General features: G+C 36.1%; 3 protein-coding genes and 3 pseudogenes across 4 annotated transcripts; 2 read left to right on the forward strand and 4 right to left on the reverse strand.

Annotated features, from left to right (window-relative positions):
- Nucleotides 1–2,600: 2,600 nt before the first annotated feature.
- Nucleotides 2,601–4,131, reverse strand: LOC142544623 (dof zinc finger protein DOF3.6-like; annotated as a pseudogene).
- A 1,743-nt stretch (nt 4,132–5,874) lies between these two features.
- On the reverse strand, nt 5,875–7,749 carry LOC142547419 (beta-glucuronosyltransferase GlcAT14C-like; annotated as a pseudogene).
- A 344-nt stretch (nt 7,750–8,093) lies between these two features.
- LOC142545760 (heat shock cognate 70 kDa protein 2-like) lies at nt 8,094–11,058 on the reverse strand (annotated as a pseudogene).
- A 1,592-nt stretch (nt 11,059–12,650) lies between these two features.
- LOC142544624 (uncharacterized) lies at nt 12,651–16,388 on the forward strand. Of its 2 annotated transcripts, XM_075651653.1 has the most exons (9): nt 12,651–12,835; nt 12,908–12,993; nt 13,635–13,779; nt 14,246–14,309; nt 14,440–15,209; nt 15,555–15,630; nt 15,759–15,817; nt 15,997–16,051; nt 16,153–16,388. In XM_075651653.1, the coding sequence occupies exons 1-9, from the start codon at nt 12,695–12,697 to the stop codon at nt 16,194–16,196; spliced, it is 1,440 nt and encodes a 479-aa protein (XP_075507768.1). In that variant the 5' UTR covers nt 12,651–12,694; the 3' UTR covers nt 16,197–16,388. The 2 variants fall into 2 exon arrangements, with proteins under 2 accessions (XP_075507768.1, XP_075507769.1); XM_075651654.1 differs by lacking the exons at nt 12,651–12,835; nt 12,908–12,993 and adding an exon at nt 13,004–13,475.
- Nucleotides 16,389–17,977: 1,589 nt separating this feature from the next.
- Nucleotides 17,978–18,552, forward strand: LOC142545762 (histone H4). Its single transcript, XM_075653123.1, has one exon. The coding sequence runs from the start codon at nt 18,049–18,051 to the stop codon at nt 18,358–18,360; it is 312 nt and encodes a 103-aa protein (XP_075509238.1). The 5' UTR covers nt 17,978–18,048; the 3' UTR covers nt 18,361–18,552.
- A 3,087-nt stretch (nt 18,553–21,639) lies between these two features.
- Nucleotides 21,640–24,200, reverse strand: LOC142545761 (uncharacterized). The gene is made up of 3 exons (XM_075653122.1): nt 23,572–24,200; nt 22,717–23,166; nt 21,640–22,139 (listed from the first exon to the last, which is right to left on the reverse strand). The coding sequence occupies exons 2-3, from the start codon at nt 23,137–23,139 to the stop codon at nt 21,855–21,857; spliced, it is 708 nt and encodes a 235-aa protein (XP_075509237.1). The 5' UTR covers nt 23,140–23,166; nt 23,572–24,200; the 3' UTR covers nt 21,640–21,854.
- Nucleotides 24,201–24,831: the final 631 nt, after the last annotated feature.

The following is a 24,831-nucleotide window of genomic DNA, read 5'->3' on the forward strand; positions in this document are numbered from 1 at the left end:
AATGCAAAAATATTTGACCACAAATAACGACTCGAATGATATGAAATACAGCTTTTCTAAGTGAGATCGATGACATAGATCTCACATAACCGAAATAAAAGATATTGGATGTCATTTTTTAGCTCAAAAGTCCGATTAACTCCTAAATTTGAAATTATTAACAAGAGAAATGTTAAGGATCAACTCGGTATAAGATATCACGAAGATTTTTTTGTAAGTACAAGACGTCAACAAAGACTAAAATTTAACAAAATTCTCCTCCCACCTAGCTCAAAAAATAGGTAATACAAAAAATTTCAATAATAAATTAGATTGAGAATTATAGTCAAGTAAAGAACGAAATAACGAAAGGCCTGAAAAAATCCATGACAAGCTCAAGCCAAAGAATATTCGGCTCGTGAGCTTGCAAACATGTTTGATAATAGGCTCGCGAGCTCGAGCTCGGCTCGTTTAAGTGGCTCGCAAACATGATTTTGGAATGTTCAATAATATACTGATTTATGTTTTTTTTAGCTCTTATTTGTGTCGTTTTGGTTATTTATAAATGAATTTACATTTTTATGTTTGATTTAAAATTAGTTTATAGATATATTTAATTTTTAACAAGCTCGATTCAAACTCAAAATCGAGCTCAATTCTATGCTTATCAAGCTCGAAAACGAGACGAGATCAAGCCAGGCTTGTTAAAGATGCTAAACGAGCTATTAATGAATCAAGCTCGAACCTGGCTTGATTAACATGCTAAACGAGCCGAGCTCGAGCTTTTCTCGAGTTCAGTAATTTCAATACAAACCAAGCTCGAGCCTGATAATAAAAGTTCGAATCGAGCTCGAGCTTCAAACAATTTTAAACAAACCAAGCTCAAGCCTGATACTGTTTGGTTTGGTTTAGATCGTTTACATCTCTACTTAAATATAGAGGCTTTTTTTTTCAAAATTAAAAAAATAAAGAATTAATGCTCGACTAACATATACCTAACCTATATTGAGTTCTATAATGAATTTTGAATAAATGAGGTATTGTTGTTAATTTTCCGAGTATTTTAATAAATTCCATACCCGACTCTTTACATTTTTTTTGGAAACAGACTCTTATATTGTTGGATTTAATTTTTTTAAAAGAATTGGACACACGATTGAATTAATTGTAGAAAATTTAAATAGGCCGGGTCTAGTTTATTCAAGTACTGGATCATTGTAGTTCAATTAATTAGTTACGGCCCAACTACCCAGTCCATTTCCCTAACATTACCTAAACAATATGTTGGATGGTACATATAGGTGGGAGGGTAAAATGGTCATTCCATTTCCAATTACCAAATATCATATTATATTTATCTGTCACTCACCATTCCTTCCAGTCCTTTTCATTTTCATATTATTTTTATCAAATATCATTTTTCTTGCTATTTTATTTAAATTTAAACACAAGCGTCCTTCTATAATCGTGTAAGGACATACATATTGCCATATTGGATTGGTTCTTGCAAATATTAAGAACTTTAAGGAACACTAACTTTGAATCGTGATCATTTTGCTTACACTATTTAATCCACGATACCTTTTTTTGTGGGACAATGGCTAATTAGATGGAATTTTCATAAAGCGTGGGGCGTCATGTTCTCCTTTGTGACTAAGTAAATATAGCACTATCATCATTTTCCATTCTTGGTTTATTTTCTACTTTATTTAATTTTTCCCATTTTAATTAACACTAGAAGATATATAAATAGATCATGACTTCCTCAAACAAAAGATATTCGAATTTATCTATAATTATTAAATAATTTATATTTTTTTTACAAAAAATATATATATCACATCTTTTATCGTCAAAAAATTCTGAATCAAAACGATCATCGGGGGATCGATATATATTAGCTTAGTGCTGATCGCCATCAATAGACAAGTTGATAGACATTCTTATAACAAGATGAGTATAGTGAATTTGTATTTTTTTTGATTTAGTCATTTTTCATCTGAATTCTAACATGACGTCGGATATCGTTGACATGTATGATTCCACATTAATATTCCAATAAAAAATATTAAAATTTTAAAAAATACAAGAAAGTAAAATTTATCGTCGGTACACAGCGAGTGTGATTATTGTCTTATCATGCAAAGATCCGCGTTCTCTTTTATTAGCTTACTGCCATTGCTCACCACAAATTACGAAACCAAAATGTTTTGTGTCAGAAGCATGACAAAGTATATACGAGAAAGATACAGATTCCATCCGTATACTATCATGTAAAATCATCAAATTCTAAGAACAAAAACAATACAAACGAATCAATCGCATGCAAATTATGTTCCTGAAAATTGATGAAAAAGGAATTCTTCGACTTCTTGTGTTCGTCTTTGACTGAATATACTCCACACTTCTCCCCATTAATACACTTTCCGTCTTTTAAGTGAGTATATTGTGGAACAAAAACCGATGAATCAGCAACGTCGGTTTCTGTAATTTGAGCACTTTTTAGGGCTCCGAGATTGCAAGGAATTTAATATTATAATGATTCGTCGTAAAAAAATTAATTATACTTATTTATTTTTCAAGACAACTCGTAATCTCGTATGTCCCCGGAATCTGTAATCAAACATTTATAATACAATGCCGATTTCCACATGTTCTAGCTAGACATAAATTTAATTGTCTCTGAATCAGATCAGGTACATATAGACTAAAGTACACAGTGGTACTAAAATTAAATTACAAATGGAAAATCCAATAACAGATAATTAACCTAAAATTTCTAGGGTTTCGCCAGACATATCACTGCAAAAAACTAGCAGTTCTGCATTCTTTCATCAATTTAAACATTAGTACGTATCTAGTACTGCATGCTCTTTCAAGATTCATTTACAAAGGTCATTTGCTTGTGGAAATTCTGAAGTTGGAAAGCCCGGTCCAACTAGATGAAGTTTCATTCCATTGATTATCTTTAATTCTTGGCATGATCCCTTCTGTTAACTGTCCCTTGAGCTTAAAACTTTCTTCAGTTTTAACTGATCCCATCTGGGTTAGAATTGAACTAGAAAGTCTAGGCCTCACCAGGTGGCCCATTTCACTGCCTTGGAATTGGAACATTTCCGGTGGAGACGGGTCTAAACCACCCAAGAAAGGGACTTGCTGCAGCCGCCATGGCTCAATTCCGCCGCCACTGGATGAAAGTGAAGCTGCCACACCACCAAATATACTTCCCAACTGAAAATTCATGGCATTATCATCATATGTAAAGGCAGGAGTTGTGGTATAATTCAAGCCCGTGTCGTGTGCACTAAAGTTTCCGGTGGGTTGATTCACTGGAGAGGTGAAGCGCAGAGGAGGAAGAAGACGCATGAACCCAGCGGGGCTACTGGTGGAGTTTGAAGTGGTTTGCGTCCTATCGCTGCCCGCTGTAGATTTTGAGCTTGCGGGTTTACTTCTTTTGTTCCGACGACAGCCTCCACCCACGGGAACGCTTCTCAACGCGCCGCCTCTGGTCCAGTACCTTCTACACGTCTTGCAAAAGTGGCGAGGCTGGGAGAGATTGTAGTTGTTGAAATAGCAAAACTTTGTGTTTATTGACTCGCAACGGGGGCATTTCAAGGCTGATTCTGGCACCGGGATGTTGGACATCCGGGCTCTTTCTGCCATGGAGCCTGGGCGGAATCGATCCAGGACCTCCGCCTCTATGGGATGACACAGGCGGCGGCCCAGGCTGTGGTGACGGGAGTGGTGGGAGGAAAGGACTCGTGCTTGTGCTTCCAATCACAATTTGATGGTTTTGTGGCTGAAAAAAACCAGATAAAAATTAAACATGAAACCGAAAATACAGGCATAAGTATATATATATCCACAAGGGAAACTAGAAATAAGGTTCAACATGAAAGGGTGAGAATATTATTTATCTTCTAGTTTTGCCTTGCTTTTTGATTCTAGAAAATTCCAAAAATAAACCCTAATCATCACCTGCTGCCAGTTGGATGGATCAAGATTATAAGCTGGAATGGAAGAAAAAACCATTGTTGTTCTATAAATTCTTTATTTTTTGTTAAAAGGGTATTTGGCTGTGTGTAGGGAAGCTCAAAAAGGAAAAACAAAATCGACTGCTGGAAAAACCAAGAGAAGAACACGAAATAAAGAGAGAATGAGATCGAATGTGGAGCTAAAATAAAGAATTAATGGGCCTTTTTATACACTATCTCTCTCTCTCTCTCTCTCTCTCTCTATATATATATATATATATATATAGACACACACAAGTACACAACCCAAACGCTGGTTTCTTCTCACTCGTTTGACTGTATTTTTATTGCTTTTTAGGATTTTGATGCACCGGAAATGAAATCTAATTTATCGTCTTAATAGATATATTGTAGGCAAATTGCATTAGCACCTAGTGTAAGTTAATTGCATTTTAAATATTCTGTTATTAAAAATCAGACATAATAAAACACCTTATAGTTAAATGTGTGTGATTTTTTGTAACACACAATTTAATATACAATTGATTAAAAAAAATGATATATTAGCCTATTCATACTTTTTTTGAGCGGAATATATCGCAATTGCAAATAACCAGATATATTGTTGACAAAAACTTGTGTGAGATGGTCTCACATGTCGTATTTTGTGAGACAGATCTCTTATTTGGGTTATCAATGAAAAAGTATTACTTTTTATGCTACGAGTATTACTTTTTATTGTGAATATCGGCAGAGTTGATTCGTCCTACAGATAAAGATTCGTGAGACCGTCTCACAAAGAGACCTACTCTATATTGTTTATGAATGTATGGAATTTCAAATATAATATTTGTGTGTGTGTGTGTGTGTATATATATATATATAAAATTTTTCATTAAATATCATAAGTCATGCGATTATAAATTTTTAGAATGTAAATATCATTTATGTCCTAAATTACTTAACGTCTAAGCTTGTGTTGGTGCGGTGTGGTGGCACAGCGCATTTGGTCTGAGATTGCATGAAAAAGTGATGATTTGGTACGTAATATTTTATAGTCCGGGAAGAGAATTTATTATTGAGAATGTGGGAACATATCCACATTTAAAAACTATTAAATTAATATAGTTTAACACAGGCGTCAAAGCAAACCGAAACGGATCGATTAAGCAAATCTTCTCTGGCTTTTCAATCGAAAAGAAATAAATAGGTTGATCGTAAAATAATTACAATGTTCGATATTTACAAAAAAAATTGTGAAAAAAAGATGGTGATATATATTTGAGTAGACAAAAGTAGTGTGTCTGAAAAACTTTTATTGTAACTTCAATAATTTGTTTATTTTTATTATTAAAATTTATTAACTTTTCTCCGTTGTTCTAATTTTTAAATATATTTTATTTTATTTTATTTTTTTGAATTGTGTAGGGTCTCTTTTACTATATAAATATACTAGCACGTAAAGTGTTGAACTTAAATAAATTAGTTTTCCTTTTGTGAATATTATAAATTTGTTCTTTTATGTTAGTGTCTTCGATTATTTAATCATTTCAATTTTGAAATGCTATATTTATCTTGTTATCTTTTATATATATATATATATATATATATATATTAATATATATAGCAATTTTAATATGCGGCCCTGAAAATGTTTGTGTTCATGCAAAAATTAGTAATATACAAGAAAATATTAATTTATAAAAGAACAATAACTTCTTTCAGCTGCACTTTGTGACGCTAGTGATATTTCATAAAAAAAAGGACCACGTTTGCTCGAAGTTGAATCAGAGGTGTGATCTAGTGGTCAAATTAATGGTTAGTTTGTGTTCATTACAAATTTTTTGACAATTGATTCGGAGATTTCATTTTTAATCAAAATACTGCATTAATCTAATGTACAAATTGTTCAAATTTGTTCAGATAAAATTTCATAGATGTATATCTAAAAAGAAAATATAAAAAAATAATAGAGGTACAGATTTAACAGGAAACCACCTGGATTCAGAAAACCAGCCTTCAAACAAATACAAGCATTATTTACATTGTTTCGATCGATAATTTTCAGAATCAAGAAGCTTAAGCGCAAGTTTCTCCAATCTTTTCGAACTCGAGGAAGGCCTAACAACTTCAGGGCTCCCATAGACCATACGAGGGTCTTTGTTTAGCCCAAATGTCCCCGAACACCAACAGCCAGGGGTTATTCTCTCAGTAGATCTTTTCAGTAGCTCCTTATCTATTCTGTCGAGTAAAGGGTCGTTCTCAGAAATTTGATGAGCAAACGGGGCTCCACTCTGGACCATATCATCGAAGTGTTTGACCGTTAAATTCGAAGGCTGTTCTTTCAAAGAATCGTTCCATTTAATGTAGTACAAATCATTGGTACTGTTGTGTTCTGATAGTCTTTATGGTTACACATGACCGTGTGGAAGTAACCTCGGGGGACGAGAGGAAGTTCGTGTAGTACTAGTACACGAGAAGAGTACGTGGAAGGTTATCCCAACCCCAAATGCAGAATTCGAGAAATGCCCTCGTGAGAATCACATTTGACTTGAACAATGCTCAAGTTTGTGATGGTGACATTAGTCTTGCAATTAAGTTTGCAAGTATATACTTTAATATAACCATAAATTATGCACAAGAAAATATAGTCTGTATACGTAGAGGAAACATACATATGATAAATATAAATGAGTACAAGACGACGCCTGTGAATAACTTGAAAGAAGCAGGGATTGATCTTCTCTCTTTAGCCCAGAAAACACCAGATCTCTTGGAGTGATATAAGCCAGGATATATTATAATAGGCCTAGCTCTTTGTTGTCTAAAGATGGTGCGAAAAAAATTTAGTTATTCAAAACTAAATTTAGGATATATTATAATAGGCCTAGCTCTTGGAGTGATATAAGCCAGGATATATTATAATAGCCATGAACAACAGTTCATGTTGTTGATCAAGGTATCCCACATAACCTGGGAATTTAGTTATTCAAAACTTTGAAACAACCCACCTTTACCACCAAGAACTGAAACTTGTTTTTGGCCAAGCTTTCAACTCATCAGACATACTGCAACTTAAAATGTACCAGTTCCGTTAAGAGGCGGTTCCAAAAAATTCATCAACATAGCTAGGGGGTGATTCTTATAAAAAGGGGGTACACAAACACATTCGCATTGAAATTACATACAGAAAACCAATTTTTTTTTACTTGAGGGGATCGACCTCGCGGCTTGTTCATATCCCTCAGTTCATAGCGTCTTCCATTGCCACTTTCAATTACATCAAGTGACATTGTTCTTTACTAAAAAATAGTAATAAAATTCGATTCCCAATCCTTGCAATTACACACATTGCAAAAGATCGTGAACTACCACGTCCCCACGACAGGATCAAATCTGTAATCATCAGCAAGCACCCGACATATATACATCAGGCAATTAGAAAGATAATGAAACGGTAACAGACAATGAGTTAAGCACTGAACAGACGAGAAAACCAACCATCTTGAGGCATGAGGGGATAATCCGAAGCCCCAAGATTAATAAACCAATCCCAATGCTCCGCCTGCTTCAACAGAATGGCGATCCCATGAAGCGTGGAAGCCATCATCGTCGGCCCTTTGGAAATGACCAGATTACCCTTCCCTACCACCATCACATTCTTGAAACCCCTCATCACCGGTTCGGACTTAGCGTACTTGACAAGCTCGAGCCTTTCCATTTCAGATGCCTCAAAATGGAGATGGAGCAAGTAGTGATTCCATGGATGGTACAACGCCTGAAGCAGCCTCTTCATCCTGACGCCGTCGCCACTTGTACCCGAAATGAAGTAAGCGAGTCGGGGCAACCCGGGTAAATCAACATCAACTTCTCGATTGAGCAAACCGATGGAATCAGGGTTGACTGAACTTAAACCAGAGAAAGATAAATTAGACAAGTGTGTTTTCGATTACCAGTTGCTAACTAACTTGGGACGGATGGTTGAAAGCATAGAGTAGAGGATTTATGACGAATATTACAATTGAAGACCTGTTGACTTTTTTATCATCACACACTGTCAAATAAAGTTTATGTATTTGTTCAGACTTACGTAAATGACTTTTTTTACCCAATGCGACGGAACAAAATCAACACATAGCATATCAAATGCGTATCGAGTTTCTATGCCTCAAAAATAAATAATATTAGACACTTCTCCAAAGTCCACACTTTCAAAACGAATTTTCATCTTGTGAAAACTAAATGCAGAATCTCAAAAGCGACAACATCCTCAATAAAAGAAAATCAGCAAAGTATATTATTTAGTCCACTTCTTCAATCTTCGGACCAGCACCACTGCCCCCAGGAGCAGGGATATCCTCGTCATCCATTGGAACACCTGCACCACCACCAGCACCCTGATACATTTTGGCTATAATTGGGTTGCATATGCTCTCCAGTTCCTTTATCTTGTCCTCGAATTCATCAGCTTCCGCAAGCTGGTTACGATCGAGCCACTGGATGGACGACTCGACAGCATCCTCGATCTTTTTCTTGTCAGCCGCGGGTATGCTGGAGGCAATCTTCTCGTCCTTCACAGTGTTCCTCATGTTGTATGCATAGTTTTCTAACGAGTTCTTAGCCTCGACTTTTTTCTTGTGCTCCTCGTCCTCGGATTTATACTTCTCTGCTTCCTGAACCATCTCTTCTCTATTTCTTCCTTGGAGAGTCGGCCCTTGTCATTGGTGATCGTAATTTTGTTCTTCTGGCCGGTGGTCTTGTCTTCTGCAGACACGTTGAGAATGCCATTGGCATCTATGTCGAAGCACACGGTGATTTGAGGAACTCCCCTGGGAGCCGGAGGAATGCCAGAGAGCTCAAATTTTCCCAGCAAGTTGTTGTCCTTGGTCCTCGTTCTTTCCCCTTCGTAGACCTGAATCAGCACACCAGGTTGGTTGTCTGAGTAGGTGGAGAAGACCTGCTCTTTTTTGGTTGGGATGGTGGTGTTTCTTGGAATCAACACTGTCATTACACCACCAGCAGTCTCCAGGCCAAGTGAGAGAGGAGTGACGTCCAGAAGCAAGAGATCTTGGACCTTCTCGTTCCCCTCACCACTCAAAATAGCAGCTTGTACAGCAGCACCATAAGCAACAGCCTCATCAGGGTTAATGCTCTTGCAGAGCTCTTTCCCATTGAAGAAATCCTGCAACAACTGCTGGACTTTGGGAATTCTAGTTGAACCACCAACAAGTACTACATCATGGACTGAGCTCTTGTCCATCTTAGCATCCCTCAGACACTTTTCAACAAGTTCCATGCACTTTCTGAACAAGTCCATGTTGAGCTCCTCGAATCTGGCACGGGTAATGGTGGTGTAGAAGTCAATTCCCTCGTACAGAGAGTCGATCTCAATGGTGGTCTGGGCGGTAGATGAAAGAGTTCTCTTTGCTCTCTCGCAAGCAGTTCTCAATCTTCGAAGAGCCCTCGGGTTGCCAGAGATGTCCTTCTTATTCTTTCGCTTAAATTCTTGAACAAAGTGATTAACCATTCTGTTGTCAAAATCTTCCCCACCAAGATGAGTGTCACCGGCAGTTGCCTTCACCTCAAAAATACCCTCTTCAATAGTCAGCAGAGATACATCAAAAGTACCGCCACCGAGATCAAAAATCAAAACATTCTTCTCGCCAACACTAGTTGCCTTCTTGTCTAAACCATAAGCAATGGCAGCAGCTGTGGGCTCGTTGATGATCCGCATCACATTGAGACCAGAAATTACACCAGCATCCTTGGTGGCCTGGCGCTGGGAATCATTGAAATACGCCGGCACAGTGACAACTGCATTCTTCACAGATGAACCTAGGTAAGCCTCAGCAATTTCTTTCATCTTAATCAAAACCATGGAAGAGATCTCTTCTGCAGCAAATTGCTTGTTTTCTCCTCTGTAGTTGACTTCAATCATAGGCTTATCGCCAGGTCCAGCAACAACCTTGAAGGGCCACAACTTGATGTCACTCTGCACAGATGCATCAGAAAATCTCCGACCAATCAACCTTTTAGCATCTGTAAGAAAGTAAAAACAAAACACTGTTCTAGTCATAAACTCTCGAGATAGAGGTAACAATATTTGCGATGAAAACGGCAATCCAAAGAAACCATCCATATTCATCAAATTCCCCAATCAGGAAAAATAAGAAAATACCAAAATGTCGAGACCTCCCTCTGACTCGTGTGTATTGGCATTTAAATATAATCAAGAAATAAATAGGTAAAAGAAGCTCCTCTTCAAAGTTCAAACTGCGCCGATGTTCATATTACACTGAATGAAAAATAATCGAGGTACGTGATTGACATGGTCAATTACATATAAAACGGTGAACTGAGTATCAAAGGAAACACAGATGCATCTCTGTCGTAGAGTTACTAGTAGGAATTTGGAGTGAAAGCAAAATAATAATAATAATAATAATTTATTAACACCACAAGAAAAGCAATAAGCAGCAGAATCATTCACTATAACTGCGAGGAAATCAATTGAATATAAATTTCTCACTCGCAAGCATGAACAATCCATCTAATTCGTGACGTTTTATATATATATTTGTAACGGCAGAATTAATCAGATGACCAACTAGGCAACCGGAAAAAGATAATTGTTTCGCTGTTCATTTGTTCTCGATTACATGAAGATAATAACAAGACTAAACAGGTCGGTCCTAGAAAAACACATATATAGCAACGAAAACACAACCAAATTTGATAAATAACAATGCTTTGGTCATATACTTCTAAACAGGAACATAAATCTCACCAAATACAGTGTTTGTCGGATTCATGGCGACCTGATTCTTGGCAGCGTCACCGATTAGCCGTTCGGAGTCAGTAAATCCAACGTAAGACGGCGTTGTTCTGTTACCCTGGTCATTGGCGATGATTTCCACGCGGTCGTGTTGCCACACACCGACGCAAGAATACGTCGTTCCTAAATCTATGCCGATCGCAGGACCATCTCCTTTTCCTGCCATTGATGCAAGCTTATTCTGCTCTTAAATCCGATATGGAAATAGAATATAGTCGGAAACAGAAGGATATCAGAATCACGTACATAGCTAATTTGATAATTTGAAGAACAAAGCGTGCGAGAAGTGAGGGATATATATACTGAAGGGGAGCAGACGCTACTAGCTAGTTTCGTTGTTTCCGCGGTTCGAGAATGTTCGAAAACTCAAGTAATTTCACAGCCGTTGGATCAATAATGGAAAAAAGTGTTGGATTGTGAATAAGATTGTTCATTGATGCTTAGCGGCCGACCCGGATTCAAACTCATTTCTATTTAATACGAGAATCTTCTAGAATGAACTTTATGGACTTCAAAAAAATGAGGAGATCTTGTACTAGGGATGGCCGGATTCGATTAAGCTGTTCGGATAACAATCTTATATTATTAATTAATAATATTTGAATCCTTAATCTTATTTTATAATTAGTTGAAATTTTTATTGTATTATAATATGTTTGATATAAATATGATTTTTTACTATAAAAAATGACTTAATTAGTATAAAAATTATGATAAATTGTTAAATTATACACGAACTATTATAAATGACTTGATTGATACATAATAAATATAAAATGTCAATTTTACTCTTAAATAATTTTTTTAAAGTTCAATTAAATACACATTTTATTTTTAAAAGTTACTATGGAATAAAATTGTAAAAAAAAATAAATTTATTTCTATTAAAAATATACTATAATAAATAAATATCAACTGGTTATGTCATATTTTGAAAAACTAAATTGGTAATTTATTTTGCTTCGGTCGTCCAAATACCATACCTCCTATGGCCGCGTTTGGTTCGGATGATTAGTCGGGATAGATTATTTTATCCTACTTAGTCAGCTGTTTGGTATGCGTGATTATTTAACCAAGTCAATCACTCCTATGAATGATTATGTTATATTAGGTAGGTTAAAATAATACCTCATCACCCCCTAGGATTATTTATCCAACTCTTAATATCTCCTATTTTTTCAATTTTACCCTTCTCTTATATTCAAACTCACCACCACTTCCCGCCACCGGCCGCCGCCGTCGCCGCCACGATCGCCGCCGCCGCCGGCTATTTCCGGCGCCGGTCGAAATTTCCGACCGGCCGTTTTTGGCCGCCGCCTCCCGCCTGCCGTTTCCGGCTGCCGTCCGCCGCCGCCACTGTTGCCGTCGCCGTCGCCGTCGCCGCCGTCGCCGCGAAGGGGAAGGGCAATTTTGTCTTTTCATCAAAAAATTCAAAATTATCCTACACTTAAAAATCTTATCAAACATAATATTATTTTACACCATATATTACAATCCTACCACAATCATTTTCTTTATTATTTACATACTAATCATTAGTTTATCATATCCTTCCAACCAAATGCAGCCTATATCTGATAACATATATTTATTTAATATATTATTTTACCAATATAATAAAAAAATTGATAAATATTTATTATAATATCATTTTTAAATAAATATTTATTTAAAAAAATTTACTCAATAAAATAAAATAAATAATCTTAAAAAATGTTTAACCAATTGAATGTATTAATAATAATTATATTTAAAAATATGTTAAATTAAATGTAAATTATACCAATTAAATAATTTGTAACTATCAATTTATAAATAATCGAGGTACCAATTCAAAATCTTTAATTTCACATAGGCCGGGATGAGATCTTTTGGTTTCTCCCAAATTTTTTTAAAAAAACCCTCAATGTTCCCGCGCTCTGGTCTTAATTTCCTTCGGAAAAGCCTAAATCGGAGACCAAACATGGCTTCTTCAACTCCCGATAGTCCTGTCAGCGACGCAAACAAAAACTGCAACAGCAGTCCTAAATCTCACTTTCTGAGAACGGTAGGTTTTTATAGCATCGAGTCATTTGTGTAGCGCAATCGCCGCTGTTAAATGTTTCGGAAATTTTTCCAGGTATGTTTGTCGGATTGGTGGTTGGTGAAGGCGGAAAGCGACTCTCAAGGTGGAGGTCTCTCTGTTTCCGGGTTTACTTCTCGAGAGTAAGTTGATTGTGTAAATGAGTATGGTGGTTTAGTGTGTTCAACCATTTTACTCGTCGAATCGTAGCATTTACTGTCAAGGGTCTTTTTTTTTTGGCACTCTGGAAGCTGGTTACTTCTGTTAATTGTCATGTAAAGGGCCTGAAGTTATGCCAATGATTGTATTGTTGAAACCGCTTGTTTTATAAGCTCCAGCTCATGAAATGCAGCAAAGTGAATAGATAAATTCTGATACACCTTGTTACCTATGCCGGAGATCAAGTACTACAGGCTCAAAATTAACGTTAAAGGCGTACACATACCAGTAGGTTAGATATTAGCCACCATATAACAACCAAACCAACTTAATGAAATATACTCGGTTTTGTGCTCTCAGAGTTCTTTGCTTTTATGTTTTGGCTTTCACATCATATTGATATTGTTTGTCTCATGAGGTCAAGCTCATGAAATGCGAAATAATCAACCGTCTAGTACTTTAATAGGTACTGATACTTAGAAACATTTTGCATTTTTTTGAATTTATCGCATCCCTTTATCTTTTACGGGGCAATACCCATTTCTCGCTTCTACATCCTAAAAATTTTAGAAAATGTGGAGAAAAGTATATTTCTCATGGAAGGGCTTTGTCTGGTTTGCTGCAGGCAACGAGCTATGAGAGTTTTTTCCTCCGCCCCTATTCTTAAGAGCCATGATATGTTTACTTTGGAGACCACTGATGGGATATGTGTCCTAATCAAAGGCTTCATAAACAAAGCCCGCACATTGGAAAATGGTTTCCCTTCTGATGTAAGTTTATTAACTTTTATATTATCCATGAAGTTAGCACTTAGCATTCAACCGAAAACTTAAAAAATTTGTGATTGGATTAATTTGGAGAAATCCATAGTGGTCAGCATTCACCTTGGCGTTAAAATTATTGCAGCAGCAAAGTAAATATGATTCAGAGTAATTTAGTGTTAAAAGACATTTAAGTTATCTATGAACTCAGTGAATGACCTGTTCAGACTTCATTTATAGTTGATTCAGTACTTCTTGTTTGCCAGACTCAAGAACTCAAAGTGAAATTACCTCTACGGCTTGTTTCATGTCTGTTTTTGTGCACATGGTTGAGCATATTTTACAAGTTTCATGTCTGTTTTTGTGCACATGGTTGAGCATATTTTACAAGTTTCAATAAATCCTGGATGGGCATTTTTAATTCCATTCACTACTGTTATTAATGCTAATATTTTATCAGTTATTGCTTGAACAGGTATTTAACCATTTTGTTTTTGGCTTTCCTCCTTGCTGGAAGGAGCATGCTGAAAAGTGCATGGGTACAACTCTCTCCACATATTTTGGGGTTTAATTTGCTGAACGCTGGTGCCCCAGAATGCATGTACACTATTTAATCATGTAACTTCCTAGCTTCTTGAGATTTTTTCAATAGTTTTTCTTATGTGCCAGGTGAACATTCATATGTAGACAACAACGAAAGGGGTATTGAATCACAACACGAAATGGATGCCGAGCGAAATAGCAGTAAAACTAAATCTTCAACCATTACATTGCCCAAAAAGTGTGACGGTGAAGTTGGATCATCTGAGGACAATACATCTGTCTTCTCCATCGCACTAGTGAATTTGGAAAGGGCATTTTCTTCTGGAAACTGCGTTAATGGAGATCACATGACAGCAGATAGGTCTGTAAATTGTTCCATTAAGAATGCATCAACACCCTCATGGTTTGGGGGGCATGCCAACATTTCTCTGGATATTGGAATACTCTCCGCTTGCCATTTAACTAATGAAAATAGACGAACTAAGGGCAGGGCATCTCCTGGGTCATGTAGCAAACTGCAAAGGAAACACAAAACCACTCAGATATTAAATCCGATATCAGGGGGGTATAGAACTAGATCAAAATCCGCTTTACTGTCAGCCTGTGAAAAGGTAAAATTAAAATCTGTTAATTTTGAGCCCAGGGGAAGAAAAAACTTGCATTGTGGGGGCATTGGATTTAAAGAGCCTATAGAAATATCAGAAACTCCAAACCAGGCCAAGGACGGGAGAATAGCTGAAACTAAAGGCAGCATGGATCAAGCAATATATAAAGGAACAACGTCCCAGGATCGGCACGGTGCTGCAGATAATGAGGAGCATGCTGTTGCAAACGAGAGTAGCATATCTGAGAAAGATGGCATGTCGAAGATGAAGACTAAAAGAAAGTTGGCATATGTTAGTTATCATTTTATTGTGCATGTATCGGGGCTGTTATACCTCGCAATCTGGTGTTGTGACTCTTTGCTAGTGCTTATTTATTTGATTCACATACAATCCTAGATGCCTTAATATGCTAATAGACTGCTGGTTTTGGCAAAAATTCATGAATGATTGTTGAGCTCTTCTTTTGAAGTGTCATTCAAAAAAAGTGCCTTGTTGAAACAGTAATTCATCGGTGAATCTCTGAGTCTGTGTGCTTGCGTAATTAATGTGTTATATAATGCTTGTCATTGTGTTTTCACAAATACCATTTTAACGTTTTTAGCTCCGCTGATCATTTTTGTCTCTTACACGGTTTAGGAAACTCCTGGAAGCAGCATGGAGGGAGTTCTCAGTGGCTCATCAAAATCTTTGAATTTGAGTCGATCAAGATCAGGTGTGTATGCTGCCAAATCTTACAATTTATTACCCATTTGGTGATGAAATCGAACCTTTCAAATTAATTAGCTAGCTTATTGGATTCATATATAAACATTGACGGTAATATTAATCAAACAATTTCAGGGAGATTGCTGATGCCTACCTTGAAATTTTGGTGCAACGAGAGGGCACTTTACGATGCGGTATGTTGTAACTTTAGTATCAGTTTCTTACATTGCTTTATAGTGGATATCATGTTGGAAACCCTCTTGTTTTGTTGTTCCACCGGTAAATGTTGTGGTCGGTAAAAATAACTCGGTGTTGAGCAATGTTTCTTATTGTTTAAAAGCTGTGAATGTGACACAATGGGGAAAAATTTCAGGAAGGTAACATTACTGGAATCGAGGACGAAGTAGTTCCAAAACATCCTGTAAAGGGTATGCCAGGGCGAATACGTTTATTTGAACTTGTGAATTATAGGTATTGCATGTGCATGTATCTATATTATAATATTTGTTTATGCTGTTCTCTTTGATAGGAAAAGATGGTAAACGCCAGAGAAGGAAGAGGCACCTCACCTAGCTAGTACGATACTTGCAGTTTCCAACATGATTTGGCAGTTATGTATAGTGGAATGGGTTTGTAGTTGAGCTGCAGTTTCTGTAAACATCTTTTGGCAGTTAACTATTTGAGTTTTGAGCAGAGTAATATCTTCTATTGTTAGTATATGGGCGAAAAGTGTCTAGAAGTCGATGTAATCGAACGATCTTTAAATGTTATTTTAATTATGACATTTTCATGGATCTCAAATTTTAATCATACACTAATCTTTTGGTATTTGGTATTGATATAGTGTGGTCATGACACTACAAATATCATTCAACGGATTTTAGATTTTTTTTTGTTGTGATTAAAATTTTAAGAAATTTATTTCGGAAGGCAGTTTAGGTGTGGAGGAAAATTTCATTAATAAATCGTCTGGACCAAAGAATCACGGCTTGGATTGTATACAACGAGTCAGAAAGTTGAATATGAACAATCATGGCTTGTCGAAATGGCCATTCTGGAACCTGAACGTCTAGACAAAGTTCCAGGATGTGTGAGAGAAGGTGCTTTGAGTCTGTGTTCTTTGAGCAGTAAAGGTCGTTATAATGTTTTATAGTGTGGGATAATCCATAGATGATGTCCGAAAAAGAAAGATCTCAACATCTATTGGGCATAATTTGGTACATATTACAGGATAAATATGTGATATATAAGATAAAGATAAATTAATGATAAATAAGATGTATGATATTATATTTAATGTTTGGTATGATTTTAATAAGAGTTATTAAATTTATATATTATATTGTAATGACAAAATTAACCTTATCATAATAAATTTATAATTTCAAAGTTGTTGCTTGAATTCATATTTCTTATCTATTCATGCGCCGACAGTGTTTGTATGATTTATTTATTTTTTTACCTAATTTTATATATTATATAATATGATTCAAATATAAATTTTTAAAGTTAATCGAGTGATACTAATAATTTTATTGAAATTTATACAAATCATTTATATAATTATCTGAAGTTCATTTATATAATTTCTTGAGTTCATTTATATAATTATCATATTATATAATATATAAAAATAAATAAAAATATTTATTTGATTTTAATTTCTACCTACAACTGAAATGAGAGAACAATAGAGTTTATGATTTTTATATATTGAAGGCAATTAAGTCATTTGTGGTGTTTTTATCATTAGATTAAAATTATCACATTTAATAAAAGAGATATTTTATCTTTAGATAATATTATCATGAGCTTTCTAAAAATGTACCAAACATAAGATAAAAATGATTATTTATCAATTTCTGTCTTATTTCATTAATCAAAGCATACGAAAGAGCAATAACAAAAGTAAATAATTTTGTACATCACACATCTTGGGTCAGCACACGATGACAAAAGGTGGAATAGACCGACTCCAAAAAGTAAAAAAGAGATATAATTAAGTCATTTTAAATAAATTTTCCTCATAAAATTAATATCCAAATAAAAATTTCAAAAATTTCTGGAAACCTTCTAATTTAATGAGTTGAGAACTTGAGGTGATGTTTCCCTTCCCACTACGGAGCCTAATTTTAATTTTAAATTTCTGGATTTCCCCTCCGAAAAACACTCGACAAAAAAAGCACAAACTACTCTGTACAAGAGTTGTGAGCCGTTGATGTTCTTCTTATCAACGGCAAATAACAACCCATGGAAAACACGCGGATCACTAATATTTACCGTCGACTACACCTCCAGATCTAACGGTCGTCACTGATTCTCACCTCTTATATAATCCCATCCCCACCAAATGCACGAAATAGCTCGACATACTCAGTTTCAAATACTCGGAGGCCAAATCGCTCGACATTAGAAGTAGAGGAAAATGTCAGGACGTGGCAAGGGTGGCAAGGGTTTGGGAAAGGGCGGAGCAAAACGTCATCGGAAGGTTCTGCGCGACAACATCCAGGGCATCACAAAGCCCGCCATCCGCCGGTTGGCACGTAGGGGCGGTGTCAAGCGCATCAGTGGTCTTATCTACGAAGAGACTCGTGGTGTGTTGAAAATTTTTCTGGAGAACGTCATCCGTGATGCTGTTACTTACACGGAGCATGCTCGCCGTAAAACTGTCACCGCCATGGATGTGGTGTACGCGCTGAAGCGACAAGGCCGCACACTCTACGGATTTGGCGGTTAGTATTGTAAAACGGGGCGGGTTCAAACAGGATATGTAAAGGTTGTGTGTGGTCTCTAACGTGGGTTAGGTATGTTGTAGTTTCGTCCTTTTTTGTTTTTGTTTTTGTTTTTGAGTTAATGTACTGAAATCTCTATTGGGTTGGAAGTGATTTTAATTCTTGGCGGAATATTCATGCTTTGTTCATCCTTGAAATAGCCCAGATAAAAATGTGTTGGATCTTGGTTTTTTTTAAAATTATACAAGCTTTATAATATCGAGAGCCACGAAGAACTAAATATTAACTTGCGACAACCTTCAATAAATCAATTGATTAATCGTTACCATAAACCCTGAGATGTTTATATTTGTGTCACGACTTCTGTTATTGGGGAAAATCATATTTATGTACAGAGAAATTATTAAGAGGTTTGATGATAATCAATTTCATCTGAGGCCTTCCATCTGTGAATTTCAACAGCACCTTATTGTTTAAAGTTCGGACCAACTAAAGATTGCATCTGTTTTGGATAGACTTTCATCTTAAGTAAAGTAGAAGCGAATTAAGCATTTATTCAGGGTTCGCTTGCATGTCAGATCATTTGAGAATGAATTTTAGAGTATTTGCTGCTTCATCTAGTGCACAGGATTTGTCGAGCTACATACCGGCTGCACTAATTTTTGTTGGAATTTTGATGCTTAATGAATGAAAATTAAGCAAATAAATCAATATGTTTGATTGGAAAATTTGAAACGAAGAACGAAGGTTAATGAACGAATATTATGTTCGGTGATTTTGAATTAAACTTGAAATGAGTTCATCAAATGTTGAAAGAATTTAAAACGAGTAGTCGGAACATGGAAGGGACAAAAACGAAAAAAAAAACGGCATGAACAGTAGCAGGCGCGCGCGTCTACGTGTGGAGGTGCGTGTGCGGGTCTGCGCGCGGGTGCCGAGCGTTGCTCGGCAACGTGCGAGCGAAGCGCCCAGGTTCGTGTCTCTTCGAATTTTCTGATTTTTTTCATTCCCTTGACATTGTTTGATGATTGTGGTCAGTTACAATGGTCAAGGGACACCACTGTGAATGAAAGATCATCTCTTTTTACATGAAAATCATTATACGTTTGATTTATTGAAAACCACAAACAACAATTTTGTTGCTAGAAGGACCTTGGCATCGGGTTGGTATTAACAAATGGAAATTGGTCTGTGGTCTATATATTTAATCACGATCTCACAGCACCTGAAATTTTCATTCTTTTTTTCCCCAACATTTATGGTATTTAGGTTTCAAGGGGAGTTGCAGCTGCAAAAGGTTTCAAAACTGCTGGAATGTATGGTGGATTACGAGCAGTTGGAGAGAAGCCCGATCTTGCATTGATCACTTGTGATACAGATGTCATATCCGCTGGTTGGTTTCCTTTGTTAGAGAAATTATCTTGCATTATTCCAATCAAAGTTGTGTGTGTGCGCACGCGCACAATGCACTTGCACGGGGATCACTGTTGGAAGTTCTACTAGTCTCTCGAATTCAGAATTGAAGGAATGGAAAGAAGTGTGCAAATTTCGGGAGTATGTGAACTCTTTGGAATGTTAGAGACTTAGAGCTACATGCTCCAATTTCTCGATCGCTTTTTTTTTGTGTGATGAAAGAGAGATTAGGTTGTGCATCAATGGATAGTTGTTGATTACTATAGATGGTCAACTCAGCATGCATATAGCTAAAAAGCTTTATGTTGTCATCAAGTCCTGAACTCACTCTGGAAGCTCGTAAAAATTTGTCCTCCGAACAGAGATTTATGCCAGACTTATTTGTTTTTCTATACAGAAATTTATTTTCTTCCATGTTATTCTCAACAACCCACTTGATGGATGTCTCTATTCTACTTCCAGGGTCGATCAATACTAATAAATGCTGGTCGGGCAAATGCAGCAACTGCAAGTTTTTATTTTCACTGGTTTTCAGCTGAAAGTGGCAGTGGAATATAATATTTTCTGTGCATGTTTTTTTCCTTACGCTGATATTTCTAGCTGGCTCGTAGTGTCATGTTCAAGAATTTTTTAATCGATGGAGCTAAGATACCTTATATTTTATGTAGGGGGATGCTGGTTACGAGAATGTTTTAGATTGCTCTCATGCCCTTGCTGAGGTATGCAATTTTTAGAGTAATTTCCAATTAGAGGAATCAAGCATTTTCTGTATCTAACTTCCTATTAACTACAATTACTGCCATTGAATCCTTTGCAAGTTTTGATTGAATCTACTGGCGTAATTGGTCAAAGAATCAAGAAGGTGGTTCTTGGTAATCAACATGGTCTTGTTCAACTGAACATTTGGCACATGAGTCGCATAAATAGTACTGTTGTTTGCCACATGTAGGAAGATCTTCTCATCCTACATGTGGGATATTTTTTCATCTTCTGTTTAGGGATATTTTTTCGAATGAATCCACCACCTTCTCATCCTGTAATTTATTTTCTTCTAATTAAAATTTATGTTCCGTGCATGTATTTTTGTATGTGGAAGTTAAAGTTGACCGTTATTGTCGATCAAACTTCTCCGGCTATGTATCTTTTCTCTTAAACCTATCATTGAATCCACACCATTTTCTTTTCTTGTATTTTATCTTATTACTTTATCTATGTCGATGCTTTCTAAATTTATAATGGTAAATTTTTTCATTGGATTTTTAGGGCAGACTCGGCTGCTGTAGCTACAAGTGATCTTGTGAGCAAAAATGTCACAATTGAATCTGAGGTGTGTGCCTTCTTTTTGTCCATGCAAGTGCATTTTAATATAAATTTCGCATTCGGTTGTCTAACATTTCCGAACCAATCTCCATGTATGACATTCTTTTCTTTTAGCTTCTCATTTACTATCTCCAAATTCCAGTTCAAGTCTAATATTGAAAGTCACTTTTCTCTGTAATTTCATTTTATTCCTAGCTGGACTTATCCTTGTTAGGAACTGAATAAAAAAATCTTTGTAGCTAATGCAATTTTATTCAATGATTGAAAGATTGTTCTCCTCTCCTTATGATAAAAGTCTGTCACGCTTCTAATTGGTAAGTTTACCACGCTTAGATCGGAAGAACCTGTGTGAGAGTAGGCAGTATTATGCTGGACGATCCACCCAAACACGGCAAACGCACCCATGATTTTACGTTTTCAGGTTATTACCACTTATGCCTTGGTCACAAGTGATGTTTGGCGAAAGATAGTACTTGTTGCTGTGAACCGTAGTTCTAATCAAATAACTGTAAGTATCATCATCCTGGTGTAATAAACACGTATGTATGGTATACAGTATAAGCATTTGGTGCTAAACTTTTTAAAGATGTTCACGATGCTACTTTTGAGTATTCGTTTCACAAAATAACAAGATCCCACCTCCCATTATTTATACACAATGAGTGAGACGAAAACAAAGTGAACTAGCAGAGGCAGTCATGTGCTTGATGCCAATCAGGACAGATTTCTCCAGCGAAACGACTCAACAAAATGGGTTTGTTCACTCTCACCACAAAGGTTTGAACTTGTTGGCATTTCCACTGTTTTTTCGAGCTTGCTTCTTTTCTTTTCCCTTGCTTCCTCGCAAAGATTTGGAGCCACCCTTCTGCTTGTTCTTTCCATGCCCCTTGCCATTACCGCGGAACTGTTGATTATTGTAAGAAGGGAAGTGTGAAACTGATGTTGGAACTGGATCATAGACGTCAGGAGCCCATGTCACAGAAAGCTTCTTAGTTGGTATTCCCTGCTTTTCACGGTTCCCTTTCATGACAGATACGAGCTTCACAGGAGTCTGAAAGATAAGAGCCTCGGTTACGATTTAGGAAATAAAATATCACAGCTGTTACAATATCTAAAAGGGGCCAACAATGAAAAGAAGTAAACAATAAAACAATAGTAATTGTGTAAAAGAAAATAAAAGTTCGACAAGCTAAAGAAGCTTGGCAAAACCTTTACTTGCCGGAATAATACAAAAAGATTATTCTGATGAGAACAAATCACCAAAAACAAAATAGTAAATTTGGAAATCCGGAGAAATATAAAAATTATAAATGGCATCAGTTAATGGTAAGGCACGTAAAGCTTAATGTCATGCAATTGTGTTATCTGCAAGAATCTTAAGAGGCATATTTGTTCAACCTTGACCCAAAAGAGCAGTAAAATCTGAACCATTGGTACACATTTGAGTATACGGTTAAAGACATGCCACATGGAAGCTGCATACATGGTATAGAAACCTACCTTGGATGAATTAAAGAGACCCACAAACGGTACCAGAACCTAATGACAGTTGAACATCGAAAACTATACATTGTCCAACCAAATTGATTCTTACAATACCACTCTCAAGAGATCAAATGAAAACTTACAGACAAGGACTGCTTAACAGAACTATTTACTTCAGGGAGCCCAGCTGTAACATCCGTTTCCTGAATATCTTTCCCACCAAACAATTCCTCTACTTCAAGTTCTCCAGGAGGTGTAAATGTGGCATACTCGTTAAATAATTTTTCAGAAGCTGAACTGCTTGATATACTGTTGTTAGAGTCTTCATGTCCATCTTCCTTCTTCACAACATGACCTATAGCCTTTCTATCGGAAGACAGGCAGAAGCCACTCAATGATTTTTGGCTCTCTTGAATGTTCAGAAATTCAGTGAAACACGTCTTCAGTTCATTCATAGTAATGTCCCTCGCATTGCAACGAGTTAGATTGTGAGGATCCAGTGAATATCCACTATTGCTGCTTATATTCTGATGGGTGGAAGTATTACAAGGAACCCACACTTCCATTTAAGATGTTCTGACTAAAGGGATGACCTGTAAAAAATTAAGACTCGAATTGAAAAGATTGGAACACAATATCACATTCAAAACCAAGCACAATAATTCCTATTGACCTTCAGCTGGGAAAAAAATTTGATTATCCCTTGAAGACAAAGATCACACAAAAGGTGGAATCGAAACATGATACATCATTTGACAGCACCATAAATACATATACTTCCATTAAGAAAACCCACACGTTCATTTAATAACCTAAGGTAAGCACTTGGTCTACAATAAACAAAACTCCACCAATTAGCAGCAACTTGGTTATTTAGGTATTACCCGCTACTCATCTTAATTCCTTCTTTAAGAGCACACTTTTCACCACCACAAGCATGATCTCGAAGCAATAAACAAAACAAATAATACATCTCTGCAAATATGCCAATGAAGTACCTTATTTCTATCTGAATATTCTTGAATAATTCCTCCGCTATTCAGCTGAACCACGATATTTAAACGAGATCCAATCAACAGAGAAGGGGAAGATCCGATAATTCAGATCCAATCAGAGTTATCTCACAACCAAGATCTATCAGTACAATCTCCGATATGGAAATTGAGTAAACAGATAACAAGGCAGCAAAAAACCCTCGAAGTAAAAGAAGAAACCGATCTCTAAACAAATAAAATGTTCTCAGAAGGTTAACTACTAATATTACCACGCCGATCGCTTTTTTCAAGATGTTTCAGACGATGAGAAAACGAGCCTCCATAGAAGGACGTCAGGTGAGAGCGCGTGGGAAGAATCAGATCTCTAGAAGGCACCGAATGCATCGTTCGATGCTCTTCGATTTCCCAATCCCCCAATTTCTTTATTGGATTTAATATTCCACAAAACAATCAAACGAGCAACCAAATGCTTTGGGATATCTTGCTGCAAAAACTGTAACAGGATCTGGATTTAAATCGGGAATCACGAGAAAATCGGCGTCGTAACCCTAGGAATAGCCGGGTTCATTGCTTAGGATAGAAGAAGGGTTCAACACTGAATCGATCTACCGGACTGCGAAAAGTTGTGTCCGTAAATCTCTAAGCTAAATGAAATTACATTTATATCCTCCAGCAAGGTCTAGCTTCATAGCTTTTTCAATTTTTTTTTATTATAACTATTTCTTTTATACAATTATTATAACTATCGTCGTGCAACACAAGATTACTTTAATATAATTTTATTTAATCATTTATGAAATATATTGATTCCCATAATAATTGAAAAAATAACAAATTATAAGATTATGAATATCTTAGGGAAAAAAACTCAGAAGTATTTATATTAAATATTATGGGATTTTATGTACTTATTATAATCAAAGTGCGTGAGAATAACATATTTTCAATGCTGTATGGTGTGTCCATTGTTCGTCTAATTTTCTCTTCGAATATTTAACGAAATATTATTTTTCAAAAAAAAATCTGACCAATTAATTCGTTCCTCGATTTTTTTTTTTTTAATTTTAACACATAAGGGTCCTTTTCATTTTTGAAGCATTTAAATTTGTTATGTAAGTGAAAATTAATAATATGGTACATTTTTAAAATTATAGATATTTTAAATGGCAGTTTGTATTTTGAATGGATTTACATACGGCAATGCGATTAGATTATACATATACTGAAAAAAATTGTACGTGGACTACCCAAAATCGCTTTCTC

This window comes from Primulina tabacum, chromosome 5 (assembly GCF_025594145.1).
Source record: "Primulina tabacum isolate GXHZ01 chromosome 5, ASM2559414v2, whole genome shotgun sequence".
NCBI lineage: Eukaryota > Viridiplantae > Streptophyta > Magnoliopsida > Lamiales > Gesneriaceae > Primulina > Primulina tabacum.